The 20,300-nt window shown below is 45.0% G+C and overlaps 1 protein-coding gene and 1 long non-coding RNA gene across 2 annotated transcripts; one reads left to right on the top strand and one right to left on the bottom strand.

Annotated features, from left to right (window-relative positions):
- The first annotated feature begins 829 nt into the window (after window positions 1-829).
- TTC4 (tetratricopeptide repeat domain 4) lies at window positions 830-10,996 on the top strand. Its single transcript, XM_005284869.5, has 10 exons — window positions 830-1,047; window positions 1,829-1,946; window positions 2,203-2,364; window positions 3,295-3,372; window positions 5,523-5,647; window positions 6,564-6,650; window positions 6,785-6,999; window positions 8,194-8,275; window positions 9,577-9,659; window positions 10,750-10,996. The coding sequence occupies exons 1-10, from the start codon at window positions 940-942 to the stop codon at window positions 10,850-10,852; spliced, it is 1,161 nt and encodes a 386-aa protein (XP_005284926.2). The 5' UTR covers window positions 830-939; the 3' UTR covers window positions 10,853-10,996.
- Window positions 10,836-16,716, bottom strand: LOC135972976 (uncharacterized). The gene is made up of 3 exons (XR_010589600.1): window positions 15,080-16,716; window positions 13,480-13,673; window positions 10,836-12,426 (listed from the first exon to the last, which is right to left on the bottom strand). It is a non-coding gene; the product is annotated as an uncharacterized LOC135972976 (long non-coding RNA).
- Window positions 16,717-20,300: the final 3,584 nt, after the last annotated feature.

The raw sequence follows: 20,300 nt of genomic DNA, 5'->3' as shown, positions 1-20,300 counted from the left end.
GGAAGGGGCTGTCCCGGGGTTTGTATGGGGCAGGAGGAGAAGCTGTCCCTGATTCCCAGGCCGTGGGGAAGGGGCTGTCCCGGGGTTTGTATGGGGCAGGAGGAGAAGCTGTCCCTGATCCCCAGGCTGTGGGGACGGGGCTGTCCCGGGGTATGTATGGGGCAGGAGGAGGAGGAGCTGTCCCTGATCCCCAGGCCGTGGGGAAGGGGCTGTCCCGGGGTTTGTATGGGGCAGGAGGAGAAGCTGTCCCTGATTCCCAGGCCGTGGGGAAGGGGCTGTCCCGGGGTTTGTATGGGACAGGAGGAGGAGGAACTGTCCCTGATCCCCAGGCTGTGGGGACGGGGCTGTCCCGGGGTATGTATGGGGCAGGAGGAGGAGGAGCTGTCCCTGATCCCCAGGCTGTGGGGAGGGGGCTGTCCCGAGGTTTGTATGGGGCAGGAGGAGCTGTCCCTGATCCCCAGGCCGTGGGGACGGGGCTGTCCCGAGGTTTGTATGGGGCAGGAGGAGGAGGAGCTGTCCCTGATCCCCAGGCCGTGGGGAGGGGGCTGTCCCGGGGTTTGTATGGGGCAGGAGGAGCTGTCCCTGATCCCCAGGCCGTGGGGAGGGGGCTGTCCCGGGGTTTGTATGGGGCAGGAGGAGCTGTCCCTGATCCCCAGGCTGTGGGGAGGGGGCTGTCCCGGGGTTTGTATGGGGCAGGAGGAGGAGCTGTCCCTGATCCCCAGGCTGTGGGGAGGGGGCTGTCCCGTGCTCGGGGGTTGTTGGCCAAGGCCCTAGTGGAAGCGCCGCCCCGGGGCCGGGGCTGGGGCTGGGGCGGGCGGCGCCGCGCGGGGCGGAACGGAGGGCGCCGGGCCGGGCCACGGGGGAAGCGGCGGCGGCTGCACGGCAGGAAGGAGGGAGCGAGCGGCGGGGCGGGCGGAGCCGGAGCCGGAGCCGGAGCCGATGGAGGCGGCCGCGGGACAGGCGGAGGAGGCCGGGCTGGCCTCCTTCCTCGACAAATCCCAAACCCAGCGCTACGCAGGGGGCTTCAACCCGGAGAGCTGGGAGCAGGTGCGGGCCGGGGGCCACCCTGCAAGCGGGGTGTTGGGGGGTCTCGTCCCTAGAGCTGTGGGGCGGGCGGGAGAGGGAGGCGGCCCTAGAGATGGAGGTTGGTGTTGGGGACAGCAGGGGGGTCTGATTCCTAGCGATGGGGGGAGGGGCCATCCCTGCAGCTGGGAGGGGTGTTTGGGGGCAGGGGGTCCCGTCGGTAGAGCTTGGGGCAGAGGGATCTGGTGGTGGGGAAGGAGCTGTCCCTAGTGAGGGAGGTGTGCGAAGTGCTGTATTGGTCGGGTGTCCTGCCTGGGCCAGGGAGGGGTCTCCTGTCTTTTGGAGAGGGATTGTGATGGTCTGACAGAGATGGGAGGTGTGTGTGTGTGTCTCTCTGAATGCGGTTGTCAGATCGTTTTGGGCGGTGGAGAATAGTGTGGATCTCCCCTAATGAAGAGGCAGAAATGGCACCAAAGTTTGTGAGCCTAATGCTGGGACAAGCTGAACAAGAAATGTTGGGAGAAAAAAATCTTGTGTGGGATATGAAATGTCCCATTGAAATGCTGACAGAGAAACTCATCTTTCCTTCAGATGAAGGGCTCTTGCTCCCAGAGAGATGTTGTGAGCTCTGAATGGCTTCTTCCGTTCCTTCAATGTATTACTGGGCTACCTGTGCCCTGACTGGGTTGATGTGCTTGAAGAGAATATTTTGCAAGGCCATATTGATAAGGACTTAACGATTTCCAAAATGTGGACTTAATTCCAATTCTATGATTGTGTTTTCCACCCTGGCTGTTATTAATAGGAATTTGACAAGATCCCCATGTTTATGAAGAAATCCCCTGCTGAAATTGATCCTGAACAGAATCCTGATTTGGCATGCCTTCAGTCAATCATTTTTGATGAGGATCGATCTCCTGAAGGTATTTCATAATTTCATGGACATTTAAATCTTTGCTTTCACACCATTCTGGTATTGTGCTACTGCTCTTTGGAATTATCCTTGGGATTTGAGGATTTAATTGTAGGTGGGTGTGGTGGGTTCTAGATATCTGCTTTTCTGTGAGTGGGCATTGGGTATCTAAGGGGTGTTTGAATTTTTAGGTATGCTAAGGTTATAGGCAGGAATGATCTATTGATTGCATTGTACAATGAAAGGTGTTTTGTTTGTCTTTGCAGAGCAAGCAAACACCTATAAGAATGAGGGGAATGAATACTTCAAGGAAAAGAACTACAAGAAAGCTGTAATCTCATATACTGAAGGGTTAAAAAAGAAATGCAGTGACCAAGATTTGAATGCTGTGCTTTATACTAACCGAGCTGCAGCACAGTTTTATCTGGGTAATGTCCTATGTTGCATTTTATGTCTGATGTAGATTCTGTGTAACCAAAAATGACTAAATTGCTTTGCCTATTTATGTCATGTGTTTTCACTGTTACAAACTTTCAAAAGATTTTCAGACAATCATGAACTGTCCCTGTGGCTCTGAGAGACGCAAGGTGAGCAAGGGGCTTCTCTTGGTGAGAGAGAAGCTTTCGAGCTACACAGAGCTCTTCCTCAGGTCTGGGAATGGTACTCAGAGAGTCACAGCTAAATACAAGGTCGAGCAGATTGTTCAACATAAGGGGCCATCCCTGTGGCTCTAACTCTTTTTGCAGGGGTCAAATCTTGGAGCTTCTGTTTTGCACATTGCTAAATTTAAAACTTGTGGCCAAAGCAAAGTGCTTTGGGGAGGAGTGTGAAGCGAACAGGTTGATGCTGGGCTTTTCTGGGCTAATTCCTAGAGGTGGTTTGATGATGGTCGGGCTTGGCAGTAACACTGGGAACCTGGGTCAGGGGTTGGGTGCCGGGAGGAAAGGACAGTGATAAAACTCTGGTTCTATAGTGAAGAGATAAGGAGACAGATAACTATACATGTGCATCAGATTTGGGGTAGGCCTGTGTATTTTCATAGGTCCCACTGAGATCCTTGCAACAAAACAAGGAAGTTATAAATATTGAGGACAATCTGTTGTATGTTAAATGTAGCAGTTTGTGCATTGTCTGTCCTAGCTCCTGTTATCCATCCTTCACTTTTCTGGACACCAGATTTACCCCAATGATTTATTTCTATTGTCATTAATGTGCAACCTCCATCTGTACCTGTCTTGTGGTCATAGAATATGCATTGTCCTGTGGCTCAGCCTAATGATTTCTCTTGCCCTCAAGTCTACTTGGATTTTAGAAGTTGTTCATGTGAAATGTTCTGACCCAGGTTTTGTTTTGTATAGGCAACTACCGTTCTGCTCTCAGTGATGTGATCGCTGCAAGAAAGCTAAAACCCAACCATCTCAAAGCAATAATAAGAGGTAAGATTTTAAAAACAAATGGATAGTATGCCAGTATTTTGAAGTTCAAAGGTAATTTCGAAATGCTAAACCCAGATTAACTAAGGGAGGTCACTTTATTTTGCAAAACTATATTGTGTTCAAGGAGTATTTTACTCTGTGTAAAATAACACAATGATCATTGGTGTTTAAGTTAACTAATCAAAAGACCAGGCTTCAAAATGCTATGTAAGGATAATTTGTTACATACTGTTCTTATCGGCAGACTCCGATTTTTTTATTATGTTTAACTAAATGTACTTTTTATAAGTTAGCTAGTTTGTTTCCATTTTATAATATAGTTTTGTTTATCTACCTTGAATGTCTGATAAGCAGAAGTGCATTACCGACTATCACTGTATTCTCCCTGTCATACTATCCCACTCATAAATTTGTCCTGCTGTCTCTCAATTAGTTTTAAGTTGTTTGCCCCCACAACTCCTATAGGCTGTTCCAGAACCTCATTCCTGGTGGTGAGACACCTTCTTCTGATTTCCAGCCTGAATTTGTTCATGGCCAGTTTATATGCATTTGTTCTTGTGTCAACATTGTCCTTTAGCTTAAATAGCTCTTTGCCCCCCAATGTATTTATAGAGGGGAATCATATACCTTCTCAGCCTTCTGTTTGCTAGGTTGAATCTCTTCCAGTCTCCGCTCAGAAGATAGGCCCTCCCTTCCCCAGATCATCCTAGAAGCTCTTCTCTGCACCTGTTCCATTTTAAATTAATCTTTCTTTGAACATGGGTGACCAGAACTGTACACAGTGTTCCAGATGAAGTCTTACCAGTGCCTTGTACAACGGCATTGAATATTTCTCTATCTCAACTGGAAGTGCCTCTCCTGATACATCCTGGGATTGCATTTTTCACAGCGCATCACATTGATGACTCCTAGTCATCTTTGATCAATCAACACGCCCAGGTCTCTCTCCTCGTCTGTTGCTTCCAACTGATGAGCCCCTTAGCAGGAATTATTCTTATTAGACCCGAAGTGAATGACCTTGTACTTTGTACTATTGAATTTCATCCCATTTCTGTTACTTCAGTCTTCAGGATCTCTTCCTAGAAGAGACAGGCCTTAAATCTTTAATAAAGTAAAGCTCCAAAAGGTATGCTGCAATTTAAATTTAAAGTTGTTTCAAAGACATAGAACTCCATTGATTTCAGTGCAGTTACACTGTGGAGAATTTGGCCAATGTTCAGAGATGTCTGTTTCACTTATCTCCTTGCTACCCCTGCTGAAATCCTATCATTGAGCCTGATCCTGTGAAAGCAAGCTAGCAGGCATGGTGTTTGCTACTTTAAATAGCCCCAATGAAGTCATTAAACCTCATAATTGTGCTTGTTTATATTGAGGGGAATATAGACTACTCTTTGTATAAATCAGAGTTGGGCAAACTACGGGCCGCATCCAGCCCGTCAGACCTTTTAATCCGGCCCTCGAGCTCCATTGCTCCACTCCAGCGTTTGCCCCGCTCTGGCGCTTCAGCCGGGGAGCGGGGTCGGAGGCTCCCGCATGTTCTGGACCTGCGTGACTGGCGTGAGGGCACGCATGTTACTCCGGCTGCACAACCTAAACACACCTCATGTGCCATCAGAGCCTGGAATGTGCAAGCCCACATGCCTGCTACTTGTTGGCTTAGGTGACTCTGATGTTTTAGTAGTGTTAATTTTCCATTGTTGAGGATAAAAGAAAGAGTAGTTAGCCAGGGAGTGCTCAGTGGCGGTTTTCAAAATTGTGGGCTGTCGGGATCTACGTGGGAGGAGATTTCTGAGAGCAGAGGGCTGGTGAATCTCAATGAGTCTCAATGACTGAAAGCTTACGCCCAACAAATCCAGGCTAGAGAGAGAGGGCGTGGAAAGGGGGTAAGTTCAGTTTAATTATTGTAATACGTTGGTATGATGGTATATTTATAATAGTACGTAAGGTTTTATGTTTATTTCCACTAAACTGTATCTTTATTTAATAAAGTTTATTTGACTATCTCTGAATTGTTAATTTCGTGAGCATTCATGGCCCGCCATACAATTTCCGTACCCAGATGTGGCCCCCATGCCAAAAAGTTTGCCCACCCCGAGTATAAATAGATTTATACACTGGTCCTGTGTCAGAATTTTAAAAATGTCTTTCAGGAGCTTTGTGTCATTTGGAGTTAAAGAATTTCCCTGAAGCAATGGCATGGTGTGAGGAGGGTCTGAGGATAGATTCGAAGGAGAAGAAACTTGTGGAAACGAGAGCCAAAGCTGACAAATTAAAGGTAAAAACCAAAACAAAACCTGCCCATGGCAATATAGGATTTACCATGTCAGATCAGACTGTTAGTCCGTTACCCCACCTCATGTTTGGGAAGCACTTTGGGATCCTCAGATGGAAGGCACTATAAATGCTAATTTTCTTTTTTTTTTCCAGAGGGTGCTACAGTTTTTGTCCAGCAGGATCTAAAGATCGTGGAAGATTGATTGGATGACCTAATGGGTCTCTTCCAATCTTTAACATTTGAGTATTGGTCTTGTCCAAATTCAGTGCATCCAATTTTACAGCTGGTGGAGCCAGCATCACTGTAACTAACAAGGGACATGGTGCCATATTGGAGACCAAACTGCTTATTATGGCTTTGGTTTTGTAGGGAAAGAAAAAGACCTCTTAAATCATGATTGACAGAAATTAGCCAGGTATTCCCTACTATTGTCACAGAATGAGAATGCCTCCTCCCATACCTGAAAGGTATAGTCTGCTGGTTAGAGCAAGGGACTTAGGTCCCCGGAGTCCAGGGTTCATTTCTGTCTCTCAATGACCGTTGTGTGATCTTGGGCATGGAATTAGCATCATTTTACCTTCTTTAACCTTCTGTTAAATGGGGATAACAATATTTGTCTGCCTCACAGGGGAGGTCAGAGGTTTAATTAATGGTTGTAGAGAGCTATTGAGCTTGGAAGAAAGGTGCTATAAACGGACAAAGTGGGAGTAAAAAACTAAAAAAAAAATCACTTGGCATTTCCATGAAATGGAATTGAATGGTGATTCCTAGCCATGTCACTGTAAAGAGATGCAGTGAGAGGGACCATAATTTTTCTGGTGACCCAAATTAGTTTTGTAGCTTTTCAGTAAAATAGAGTAATGAGGGATGTTGACTTATTTCACATGATTGTGATGCAAACTTGTCTTACGTGCAGCGAGCTGAACAGCGGGATATAAGGAAAGCAAAACTGAAGGAGAAGAAGGAACAGTCTCAAAAGGAGATCTTACTCGCTGCTATAAAGGTATGGGCCTAAGATGTGTTTAGGATTCTCTTTTAAAAGTTGTCTTTTTGAAAAGTTGTTCTTCATATGTAGATATTCAAGTGACTAAACTTTGATTTTTAGGTCATGTTCTCAAATTGATTCTTTCAATGTAGGAAAGGAATATCAAGCTGTTTCTAGAGGCCTCTAAGGAGGAAGATGAAATATCAGATGGTCTGGCTGAGATGTCCTTAAATGGACTGAGTTCTGACAGTGCCACGGGCACAAAGGTCTACTTAGATGATAATGGCAATCTAAACTGGCCTGTGCTCTTCCTGTATCCTGAATATGGGCAAACAGATTTCATCTCAGCTTTTCACGAGGACTCCAGGTGATTTCTACTTCATGTGAAATAATGATTATATCAGATATTCTGTTTCATTGCAGAAATAACACCAGATTTCCAAAGTAGTTCAGGGCCAAAATCTAGATTTTATGAATTCATAGTGGGGAGGAGTGTGGAATATCTAATGATAGTCATGTAAAAGGTGACAGGTTATCTCAAGCATCTATCACCACATATGTTACAAGAAAACTATTTAGGAATTAATCAGGACAGTGTTTTGAAGCCACCAGGTGCCTTAGGTATCAGGAGTCCAGTTGTGCAGGTCTCAAAGGAAGAGAGAAGTTAAAGCTGATAAATATAAAACACCTCCAAAAATGACCTAAAATAGCTCTTAGAGACCTGATATTGTCCTGTTAACTCAAGGCTAGAAGTGAGTGCTGCATCACATTGGAAAGGGGGAAACTCCCCTTCTCTTGGTATGAGCTTTAGTTTATAGCCCTGCAGGGTTACAAGTTAATGAACTTGAAATTCGTAACATAATTCATAACATAAATGGTGGCATATGTATTAGCCAAACGTAATATAAATAGATTATTTTTTGTTTTAAATCGCAGTGCAGATGGTTAGACAAGGGGTTTTAATGTTGTCCTAATGTTGGAAAGCAAGAGCATTGTGCTGTGTTCAAGATCCAAGAAGTGAATATGACAAACCAGAGCAGTTTCGCTATGTGAGATCACTGAAGTGCAAAAAGTAAACAGGCGGCATAAACAGTGACATGTAAATTAGATTTTGAAAGTTTTTCGTTCTAATCTAAGGCATTGTTAGAAACACAGAGAGGGAAAATCGATTTTAAATAAATATACAACATTTATCTTGGCAGTATCCCTGAAAAGGCTGAAATCAAAGATTAATGGTCACCTTGGTAACATTAATGGTAACAGTTTTTGCTTCACTGTGAAGGTTGTTAATGAAAGTATGTGTTTAAAGCAAAGTATAAACTTCAGTATGTGAAGAGTATGTTTCTGAAACTTACATTGGCCTGAACATAATCAGATAATTACGGTAGTCTTTAAACTATTGTTTAACCTGCTTACTTCTGTAATCTTTGCCATCATTCATATTTAAATGTATGAATTAGAGAAGTTGAACTAGTAGATTTATTAGCATGGCTTATAGTAGCTACTGAATGCTGTATAATGCTGTGAATAGGATCATAACAAGATCCACTTTGGCTTTTAGATTTATTGATCATATACTGGTGATGTTTGCTGAGTTACCTCCTTGGGATTCGGAAAGAAAATATCATCCCAGCAATCTAGAGGTAGGAAATTTGACCTTTATTCTATTTTATATTTCAGATGTACGTTGTTTTTTTAATTAGTTTCTCATAAGCAGCTTACTAAGTATATAAAATATATATATAACATTTTTGTTTACATTTGTGAGGGTGCGGGCCACACATTCATTCATACATTTCCAGGCTAAATTTATTGTAGTTGTTAGAATACACAATACTGTTTAAATTAAGAATGTGAAAATTCTTCTCTCTCTCGATTTATATTTTTATTATGAGATATTTTATTGCCTGGATTCCCATGTATGTAATAAGCAAGAATTAGACCAGGAGGTTGTTAACCTAATAACTTTTTAATCCATAATTTAGTGAAAAGTGTTCAAAATAATGTGTACACTAATACCTGGTAGAAGAGCAGAGGGGTAATTGTTAGAATTAAGTAGCCTAGCTCTGAGTTGGATGCTATTACGTATGGAGACTTGATGAGATTAACCATTTAGAATTTAATTAGGTTGTGATTTCACCCGGTAGTTTTCAGTATATTCCAACATGAATTACTCGCATACAAGTATGTGGGATAGTTATTTCCCACTACAGTTTCATATCCCCAGGCAGCATTGATGGCCCTTGGTGCACTGAGCAGTCCTTTCTGAAAGCATGATAATTCCTCAGGCACTACTTTATCAGGATGGACATTTTGTTGATAACTGCCAATAAGCATATGCAATCTAAGGGGCTTAAATATGTTGGGCTAAGTTTTGTTTTAGACATAGCTGCTGTAATTATGATTCTTAAACAAAATAGGCTAAATTTATTCCTTGGGTAACTGTAATGAAGTGACACCGTGGATGAATTTAGCCTGTTTTTAAAAAGTGGTCCCAAAGCTTTGATTCCCATAACCCCGTCACTTCATTGACAGGCAGAGCACTTCACCTTCTTAATGCAACTGTTGTTTGGCTGGAGACAGTCTTAGGCAAGAGCAGTCATAACAGATCAAATATATATTGGTTTATATAGGGAAAGCCATGTAGATAGTAAATAAATACAAGCCTGCAATCTATACAAAACAAGCTGTGGAAAGGTTTCTACAGCTCTGGATTTTTTTCCCCCCACCCCCTACTAGTCCCTTTTAGGTAGATGAAGCTCTAAGAGCCCTTAGTGGTACATCCATTTTAGAGACTAGAGGACACACATGCAGATGCTCTGTTGTATGGCCATGTGTGTGATCATGACAAATCTTTCAGCAGGCTTTTAGCTAGTGTCCCTGGTAGACCTGTAGGCAAGCCAGAGGTATCTTAAATATTCATCTTATACCAAATTTTACCCAGCTTTATTTTGAAGATGAAGCAAGAGAAGAAATGTACCAGCTGAACACAGAAAACACACTGCTACAAGTGCTGCAGCACCAAAGGTGAGCGAGTGGCCTGGAACAGCATTTTGTTCGTTCATCTGTAGTGTGAGGAGAAGTAGTCACACTCTCCATGTAAAATTCAGGTGCCTCCTCTACAGGGTTAAATGGCTTTTTAAAAAACAAATCACACTTCCCAGTCAGACTTTTGGTATCCGTAAGCAAAGGGGGGAATAAACCACACGAGAGGGAGAGCGCGCTAGTCTGCATCCGTAATGTGTGTGTGTGTTTGGAAGAGCAGAAACAGCAGAAAGCTACCTCTGTGCCATTTTACTTAACACCTCAGTGGGTTACATGAAAATTGCACTGTCATTGCTCTGCTGTTTTCACTCACACACACACACAGCTATTAATACAGTTCCCTAACACTGAAAAAAATCAAGTGCATGGAACTCAGTGGACTGAATGTATTGAAGGGATCAATTGCCTGGTACTGTTTAGAAATGGTTGTATCTACATGAGCAGCCCACAGCTGACAACCCAGTGTGCCTGTGAGATCCAGAATAACCCCATGCTGATACAGAAACTGACTTCAGCTCCTAAGAAGCTGACAGGCTGACCTAACCTGCAGTGTAAAATAACAAAAAATAGCATGTGCCTTTAGATTTAAAAAAGAATCTATCCTCTATTCCTTCCCTCCCCACATACACTGTGCTGAGTCAGCGTACCACTTCTTTTCTAGCTAGAGATCTCGCTGCAAAGTCACCAGTAAAAACTCAGCCCTGGAATCTTGTTGCTCAGGACTGTATCTTTACTATCCTTCCAGAAAACTCAGCAGCACGCATAATCCTTGCCACTAACCTGGCCTATTGCAGCCTTCAATTGGCAGGATGAATGTGACATTCAGGGTGACAATGCTATCTTAATTTTAATTAGAAAAGTTGTGGGGAGAGGAATTGATTCATAAACCACTCTCCTCATACATGCACAGACATCAATAGAACAGGCGCTGCTAATTCAGCCAAAAAATTCTTGTCATCAGCCCCCATGAAGCCAGGTTTTTTTAATTGTTGAAGTGGGGCCAAAGCTTTCACTCTGTGTAATATTGGGGTAGAAATGAGGATGATGAATGACTTTTTTGTGTTCGTTGCAGATACTTTGTAAAGGCCGGGACTCCTACTTTTTTGGTTTTAGTAAAGCATTCTCCTTTCTCTAAGAATTACTTTTTTGGCAAGAAGGTGCATCGACTAAAATGAGCAAGTGCAAGCACAAAAAGGGACGAGAGAAACCCTTGCAGTGGGCTGTATTGTTCATATCCACAGATAGGAACAATCAGTCTTCCGCCTGTATAGTTTAATCATTTTTTCTACTTCAATCAAATAAACATAACCACTATTGGACTTTTGTCTTACAATTCTTGCACATGCAGAACTCCCCTTGGAACAAAGTCACTGAGTTCTGAGTGGATAGGGACTGAAGCTTGATCCCCCCCCCATATATAAATGGATGGTAGTGTTCTTTAATATATTGAAATGGACTGCTGTTCCCTTAAGCCTTGCACAGTGTATGAATGGCAGCTGTGCATATGTGCCAAACCTTAATTATAGATGAAGTGACATCAATTTTCAGTGTACTTGCATTGTGGAGGAGTGAAGAATTCCACTGCTGACCTGCACTGGAATGGCTGTAGTTACTGGTTTTGAAGTCAGTGGAATTGGGATGTCCTCTAGTAGCACTGGATGACGCTGCATTAATCCACTGGCCCGGAGCAGTCAAATCAATACAGCAGGAGTTCACCCACTAATGCACTGCGCTATTGAACGAAGGAATACAAAGCTCTTTGTTTACTGACCTTTCACTACCCTTTCTTATTGTCTGATGTAGATTGCAAATAAATATATTTATGGTAAGTAGACAGGTTGGTGCCTAGTGAATTAGGCAGGCTCATTTTCCTTACTGTATTCCTGAATGGGAAATTGTGCCAATATCCTCAAGGAAATAACATATAGTGGTTTTAAAGTGAGGGAACATCCTCGTGTATCTCAATAACCAGTAGTCACCTATGGCTAGCACCAAGTGAATTCTGATTCTACAACAGCAGACCTCAGCTTAGCATAGGTTTTGTTTGAAAACAGGCCAATATCCTCTCCTAGCCCATAGCACTGCTCAATCAGGTGCACGTCTGCTATAACCTCTGAAGTCATCTGTCCAAGCCTGTAGGCATTGTGTGCTGCCAAGTGACAGAATGGAAGATCGCAATCTGCAAGAGAAAGAGACAAGCCATGAACATTTAATGCAAGTCAGTGTAGATGCAACTCCTCCTTAAATCTTTCCTTCCAACATTCACAAGATTCTCTAAAAGCTTGTAAGCCTAATGGGCTTCTCTTCCAGCCAGATGTGTGAGCATCTTCCCAGCATTTGCTAGAAATAATGAACTAACCCTAGTGTAACAGAACTTAGCAACAGCCTGCCGCTGAGGTGACTGTTAGATGCAAGTAAACCTCATTTAATATCTTCAGGAAACTCTGGCTCCGTCCTTATTCAGGAGTTCACTGGGATGAGGTGTAGCAAATACAGTTAGATTAAAGAACGCGTAGGTAGAGCTGATATGGAAGGAGTAGGGGAAGAGACTATTTTGAAAGAAGCCAAAGGTATGGCAAGGGAGCTTGCTGCCTGTCACAAAACTGGCCAGGACGGGCAGAAGAAAGCAGTTATTCTAATGTGAAGCTGAAAGGTATTAGTTTGAGAGTACTAGAGAATAAAGTATTTCTGCTTACCCAAAAAAGAAGTGCAGCATCGGCATCTCCATGTTGCTGGGGAGAGGCCAGCTCTAGAAATCAGAATGTCATTCAGTCTCCCCACCCATTCAGTGTCTAGCCAGTAGTTGTATCTGCCACCAACAGTTGTACATTCTGGACTGGAGTGAGACCACTAACTCATGTCCCAGAAGCACCCAAACAGCTGGCAGGTGCTAATGATGTTCAGACATTACCGATTCAAACTGGTGCCCTGTAAATATAAAGCTTCATAACCTGCTATAAGTCTCCGTACAGAAACCCCAACTTTCTAGGACTTCTATCTTCTTCAGAAGCTAAACTTTCATTATTAAAATAAAAATAGAGTTTTTCTATCAGTCTTGCCAAGGTAGATGCCAGTTTCCAGCACGATTAGTGACTGATAAAGACCATCTCAGAATCAAACTGATTAAAAACAATGATCAGAATGGTGGGATTTTAGGGTTAGAGACCGTGACCTGCAAGGAGTAGACATGAAGCCCTTATACCATGAGAAAACTGACAATCCCAGTCTTCCGGTGATGTGCATTCTCTCAGCTCACTGGTTTGAGAGGAGTAGCTCCTTAAGGAAGGGATGCTCAAAAGCATTCAGGTGTTGACCTAAGCTTTACTCCCACTGAAGTCAATGAAAGCTGCACCATTGACTTCAGTGAGAGCACAACTGCCCCTCTGCCCTTTACTCCATTCACTGCACTATGAGTGTCAAACCCTGGTTGCAACCATCCAAGGGCTATCAGCATCCAACATGGCAAATGCAAGTGCCAGCATAAAAATTTGTGCGCATTGTGAGTTAAGGTAGAAGCCTGGTAGCATGGGAGTGTGGTGTAACGGACAGGCCACTGGACTGGGAGTCAAGAGAAGGCAATTCTCTTCCTAGCACTGTCAGTGACCTGTGTGACCGTAAGCAAGTCACTTCACTTCTCCGTGCCTCCACTCCCTCCCACAGTTTTTGTCTATTTAGACGATAAGCTCTTCAGTTCCGGGGCCATCTCGTAACTACTTATACGATGTGTAGCACAATGGGACTCCAATTTCAGTGAAGGCTTCTAGACATATAACATAAGAACAAATATTAAAATGCAGCATACCAGATATAAAAGTGACCCAGCTCTGCTTTCACCGGAAGGCTGAAAGGAAAATTCAAGTACAGCTCTTTCACTAAGGTTGAGTGCTCCACATTTGTTGGTGTGGTACTTAAAGAGGCAAAGAGGTTCACCGTCAGCCAGCCAGCGTTCTTATCCCAGGGTCAGCACAGATGCCACCTACTGCTGCTGTCTTCAGCCTGTTCACAAAGAGGACACAAAACCCAGGAATGTGGTTTAGTTTCATACAGTCTTTTTATTAAATGAGGAAAATCTCATCACAGCTACACTATATGATTGCTGTAAAAGGACTAACAATTTTCTCTACATGCTGTGTGATGTTTTCGGTTGGGTTTTTGTTTTGATTTTACTCCTCACAAACAGGGAGGATAATAAATCCCTGCTGGAATTACTGAAGGCATTAAGTAAAACAGATCAGCTAACGATGGGCCCAAGACCCACAGTTTAGAGCTGGAGCTGAATGCTAACAGAATCTGAGCACATTCAGGCTCACTCGCATTCGCCACCTTGTTAATCTTGGTTCTAATTAGTTTGAGAGAGCGAGAGTTCTTAGTACAGCTCACTAGTCTAGCAACAGCCCAACATGCTGACACACATGGGCAATCAGTGTTCAGGTCTGGGGGAGGTGACTAATTGGCAGGGGCTGGGCATGCTAGAGAAATAACATGTGCATGTCCTGGCCAGAGAGCAGTTAGTCTGCTCCATGCACTTGAAAGAATGTTGTGCCACCACCTCTCTAGTGGCTCCTTCACACTTGCAACTTTCGTTTAAAAACTAAAATCCCTAGCCCCGTGGTTGCAAAGATCATCCAGTTATGAACCAGTCAAGAAGTGTCCTGTTGACTGTGAACATAGAAACAAGAGCTCTAAGCAAGGTACAGGCTGTCCCCATTTGTTTCAATGAGGTGTTAACTCTGAAGTCTAATACAACAACATATACAACATGGATCATTTTAGAAGAAACATTCAGATATGCTGATTTTGGGGCAGAGCTTTGGCAGAGTACCACCACTACACCAAGCCCTGATTGATACCTGGCAGGAAGGATGGATTACAAAATAAACAATAAAAAATAGCAAAAAACTGCCACACTCACCCCAATGTTACATAGATAATGGCTATTCCTTGAAGTTCTACTAGAACAGGGGTGCGCAAACTTTTTGGCCCAAGGACCACATCGGGGTGCGAAATTATATGGAGGGCCGGGTAGGGAAGGCTGTGCCTCCCCAAACAGCCTGGCCCCCTCCCACTTCTCACCCCCCTGACTTCCCCCTCAGAATCCCTAACTCCCCCTGCTCCTTGTCCCCTGACTGCCCCCTCCTGGGACCCCATGCCCCAAACCGCGCCCCCCCTCAGGACCCCATCCCCATCCAATCCCCCCTGTTCCCTGACCCCTATCCACACCCCTTCCCCCTGACAGGCTCCCCGGGACTCCCACGCCAACCGCCCCCTGTTCCCTGACCACCACCTCCCGAACCTCCGCCCCATCCAACCTCCGCCCCCTGCTCCCTGTTTTCTAACTGCCCCCCCCGAGCCCTCCACCCCTTATCCAACACCCCCCCCCCCCCCGCTCCCTGCCCCCTTACCACGCCACTCAGAGCAGCAGGAGCTCACAGCCATGCCGGCCAGAGCCAGCTGTGCTGCCCGCACAGCGGCGTGGCTGTGGGGGAGCGGGAACAGCAGGACGGTTTGCCCGCGGGCCATAGTTTGCCCACCTCTGTACTAGAATGAAGTCACTTTTTCTTGGCAAAAGCAGCCTGTGATTAAAAATAAAGCTTCAGCAAATAAACAGTTTCTGTAGGCTAAAGGTGAACAAGAAGAGTCTGGGTTTTTATTTACTCTGCCAAGACCTGAGCGCAGGCAGGCCCTCAGGGCTGGTTCGCCTCGTAACAGTTAGAAATATCCCTAGTCCCTACAGAAGAGAAGAAAACCGTGGTCTTTAGTCGGCTGTAGGCATCAATGTTGTGCCCAAGTGTAGCACAGGGCACAGTGAATCCCAAGGGTCTGGGATCAGGACCCAGCATAGAACCAAGGAAGGGACTGATTTTAAAACCCAGGGTTCACCGATTTCTACAGGTGATTTGTTAAAGCATTCTCCAGCCTGCCTGCACCCATAATGGCAGTCCTGTGAAAGGGGGGGGGGGGCAGTTCGCCTGCTCCACAGAGGCTCAGTCAGTCTTTGACTGACTGAAGAGGGCATTCATCCCAGCACCTAGCCTGAGTCACCCAGACCACCCAACCATTTACAATCAAGGCCAATGCCTTTAACTTTGCCGTAGGTGCATTATTATCTCAACACGAGGGGTCCCTTACAACCAACTCTATCCCGGTGCTTCCTACGCTTGGAAGTTAACCTCAGTGGAGAAAAATTATGATATTTGAGACAAGGAGCTACTGGCTATTAAGGTTTGGCCTCCTCCTAGACAGAGCCTGATTCCTGACAGATTATAAGAACCTGGAATACTACAGACTGTCAGATGCCTTAACCAGCATCAGATCCACTGCTTCCTCTTCTTTGCTCACTTCAGTTTTGTTGTAAGGGATAAGAAACAGGACGGTGGCTGTTCTATCCCACAAAGACAAATACCTCAACCTGTCAAAGAGCCCTCTGCCACCATGCTCAAGACATCCAACTTTGTCAACAGGATGATTGTCAGCAGTCTGACATTCTCCATCTGCTCCCCGATGACCCGTTCGTAACTCAGATCTGTCAGACCCTGAGTGATATGGGTATCCAACCTGACTCTCAGTTCTGACTACAATTTGGCCTCCTCTATTCCAAGGGTTGTCTTTATGTTCCAGAGGGCCTACCTAAGCTCCAGGTATTGAAACGATCCACAATTTGCCACTTGTGGGTCATTTTGGCCAATTCGAGACCTGGAATCGGGTCTCCAGGAGCTTCTGGTGATCATGCCTTCCAACATTTGACAGATGGGAAATCTAAAGCAGAGAGAGGTTCAGTGACTTGGCTGAGGTCACACAGGAAGTCTGTGACAGCGCTAGGAGTAGAGTCCAAGTCTCCTGATTCCCAGTTCTGTGCTTTGACCATTGAATAATCTTAACCCACTCCGTGGGCCTTGTGTCTGGCAAAACAGCCCCACAGCGTATGCAGAAGCAGTGGTTGCTGCTTCGTGTTTTAGCCAAGATGTCGGAGTGATCTTTTGTGGTGCTGCTGCAGTTGCTACCTACAGCCCAAAAGTGAGCATCACATCAAATGTCTTCTAAGCTTCATAAATGAAAAAACTGGGACAGTCTCTGATATTTAGCCTAAAGCTGGCCTTTTATTTGTGCAAAGCATTGGTCTTCCAGAGCAAATTATCTGCCTCAATCAAGGAAATTGATGAACCGACATTTTTTTATTCCCCAACACACCTTAAAATGAAAGACTCCTGGTTTCCATGCTAGACAGGATAACAAATTCTCCTTTGCTCAAATGCTTACGGGGCTGGGCTTTTGAAGACGCTACTAATGGGCTGTATTTGTCACAGCCCTTTAGAGAGTTAGCTCAAGAGTGTGGCGTTTGGGCGTGTGTGGAGCCAAGCTCACTTCCACAAGCAGATTTATTCACAGCGAGAATATTGGGAGGACCAGATGCCAGTAATGTGAGTCCCAGTATGTTACCTAGAGAGGGGCCAGACCCAAACACTCCCAGCCCTGGCAGATGTTCAGATTCAAATCTAAACTTGTCGGCTGGTTCTTCAACATGCTGAACCAAAACTTCACATCTGAACACTCCCAAATTTGGGGGGGGGGGAGAGTTTCTCATCCAGGTTTGGATCCAAACTCTGTCCAGGACCCATCTCTAGAACCCTCTCATCTTTGGTCAGCCAAAATCAACATTCAGCCTGCAGAAGGAATTTTTAAGACTCCTAGGGGAGATCTTAAACTAACACATGAAGGAAGAGCTCTCCCAGCTCTCCCAAGGAGCAGTGAGGCATCTCAGCCAGCAGGTGGGAGTAGAAGGGAAGGTTTGAAGAAAGCGCTGTCTGGTATTACAGCAGGCTTGGAAATTAATTAAAATAAACCTTCTGAGGAGCCACATGGCCATTGCTACAGCCCATCAATTCTGCCTCCTGCTTTATTTTCATTCACCTGAAAGGGTTTGGCTGCGTGAGACACCATCTTTCCTTACCACATCTCGACACACTCAGGGCATAAATTATAGGAGTGGCCTCAGTACAGACAGCCTTGAGAAAGATGTGCTGTCGTGTAATTACGTCTTGTTCCCACTGAAAACAAAAATATTAGCAGATCCTTCAAAACATTTTATAACCACCAGGGCTGTGTGCTGGAGACGGGCAGGAATCTGCTCGCGTCCCAGCTGCAACCCTGTCGCATAAATCATCCCAGCGGCTTCTCGCTCACACCGCTCCTTCACCGAAAGCCAATGGGTTGTTTGTGCAAAGTGTTTATAGGGAACAAAGAATCCCGTCCAATCCAGGGTCACTGGGAGTTTGCTGTTGCTGTTGCTGCTTTAAAGAATTTGTGGCCCTGGACTCATTATACCAAGAATTTAAGATTGAAAAGGGGATTGGATATGGCTACTGATAGCCAGCGTTATCCTAATTTATAACAAAAGTTTGGAAGCAGCATTAAATCTCATATTAGAGATCAGGCTGAGACCTATGTGGGAGGTGGATTGTCCCCCATCTGTCTACTGCAGGGTTCTTACTCCTTCCTTGGAAGCTGCTGGTATTGGCCACTGTCAGAGACAGGAGACAGGACTAGAGGGCCCTTGGCTCTGATCCAGTCGGGACAATTCCTGTGTTACCATGGCAGCTTTCAGTATGTCTAAACCCACGTGGACTGCCCAGACCTACTCCAATTAGACAGTTTCTAATCCCTATGCCTTTGGTGACTTGGGTACATCCATTCAGGGCCTGCTCCAGGCACCAGCAAAGGAAGCAGGTGCTTGGGGTGGCCAATGGAGAGGAGCGGCATGTCCGGGTCTTTGGCGGCCAAAGTGCCGCCGATCGCGGCTTTATCTTTTTTTTTTTGCCTTCTTTAGGGCGGCAAAAAAGCTGGAGCCGGCCCTGCATCCATCGATTGTTAATTTTAAAGAGGGTGGGTTTTTTATTATTACACGTTTCAGTGCATTCTTACAAATGGTTTGTCCCACGCTGAATACCATGGTAAGGACCTACCAAAACAAAGGGATGATCTGTTGATGATTATCTGCAGAGATATTTGTGGGACTGCTGAAGAACAAGCCAGTTTAGACGCAGCAACGTCTTAGTGGAGGGAAGGATTTTTGTGCTTAGAAGCCTCTTTGAAATATACAAAGGCTTCCAAAGTGGCACTGTTGGTTAGCGCACAGTTAAAATGGGTCTGTTCCACTGAACCAAGTCTGAGGGCATGATGAACAGCTGTAGTGCCTTCGGCAATGCTCTGAGTGAGACCCCCGACTGTTTAGCACCAATCTTGTCTACAAGTGCTGAAATATTTCAAAAGCACGGTCTTCTGTCAGCCTGGGGGGGAGGATTTGATTCATTTGAAACCCTCCCCCCCCAAAGCCTTTCATCCACATCTACCAGGCTGTCAGATTACAGACCGGGGGGAGTGAGTACTCAGCAGAATGAATAAAACACGCTCACCAGAGGAGGACTTGAAATTGCTGAAGATGTTTCTTGTCAGCTGGTTGCAGGGATTCAGCAGACAAACCAGTGCCAGAGATTGCTTTAGAAACACCATGCTAAGTATGTAAATGACTAAGGGGCATTTTGATCCCTGGGTGCACCTATGTGGCATCTTTAACTTACTAGAGTTTGGCCAGTAGCGATTCAGAACCGTTTTTTACGGCCCTCTGCTTGAACTAGGCAAGTGCCAATGTGAACATCAGCTAACTGTGCAAATCCCTATGCACACTTGCCAGCCATGGTGGTATATACAAACCCATTTTAGTAGGTGTGCACTCCTCACTAGTGTGTATGCATCCATAGAGGGACACATCCATTTAGACATACCCTTCTACACGCCCGCAGTTGAAAATTCAGGTCAGCATGTCATACCATGGCGCTTTCCTTAGGTCCTGTTCACGTAATTAGCAAGGCAGATTGCTTGCTCAAACGCAGCCTGGGCTTGTAGTGAGTGAAATTTGCTACCACTTCATGACTGTTCAGTGGCCTGTATGTAATAAATTAGTGGTCTCAATCCAGCTGCTAGCGGACAGATTGCTGCATTACAAACATCACCAGCAGAACTGCCGGACTTTGAGGCAATTCCAGCACTGGGTGGGCCAGGATCCTGCAACCACTTCCACACATGAGGAATTTATGCATGTGAACGGACTGCTTGAATTCATTACCAAAAGTTACTCACATGCCTAAGTGTTTGCAGAATAGGAGCTAGAAATTTCTGTCTCAGTGCCAACCAATGGTGGCCAGTATGAGGCTCACGGGTGGAATGTCATGTCTCTTTAAAAACAGATGATGATTTACATGATGTGCTATGTGTTCCCATATGCATGAATGTGATTCAGATTATTCTCCGGCTTCTATTCTATGTGCAAAATAGCCACTCCCCTGTTTAAGTGATCCCTTTACAAGCGATCACACATTTTTCCAGCTAACATGCTCCCCTGGTGAAGTGAAGTTAATGGTTTGTATGTGTGTGGAGAGAATATGCGGGTAAGTGGCAATGGAAATAGCGCTAAAAATAAAAATAAATAAATTAATGGAGATATCCCATCTCCTAGAACTGGAAGGGACCTTGAAAGGTCATCAAGTCCAGCCCCCTGCCTTCAGTAGCAGGACCAAGTACTGCTTTTGCCCCAGATCCCTAAGTGGCCCCCTCAAGGATTGAACTCAC

This window comes from Chrysemys picta, chromosome 8 (assembly GCF_011386835.1).
Source record: "Chrysemys picta bellii isolate R12L10 chromosome 8, ASM1138683v2, whole genome shotgun sequence".
In the NCBI taxonomy this organism is placed as follows: Eukaryota; Metazoa; Chordata; order Testudines; family Emydidae; genus Chrysemys; species Chrysemys picta.
The sequence above is the reverse complement of the archived record's forward strand: the minus strand, read 5'-3'. Positions and strand labels throughout refer to the sequence as shown.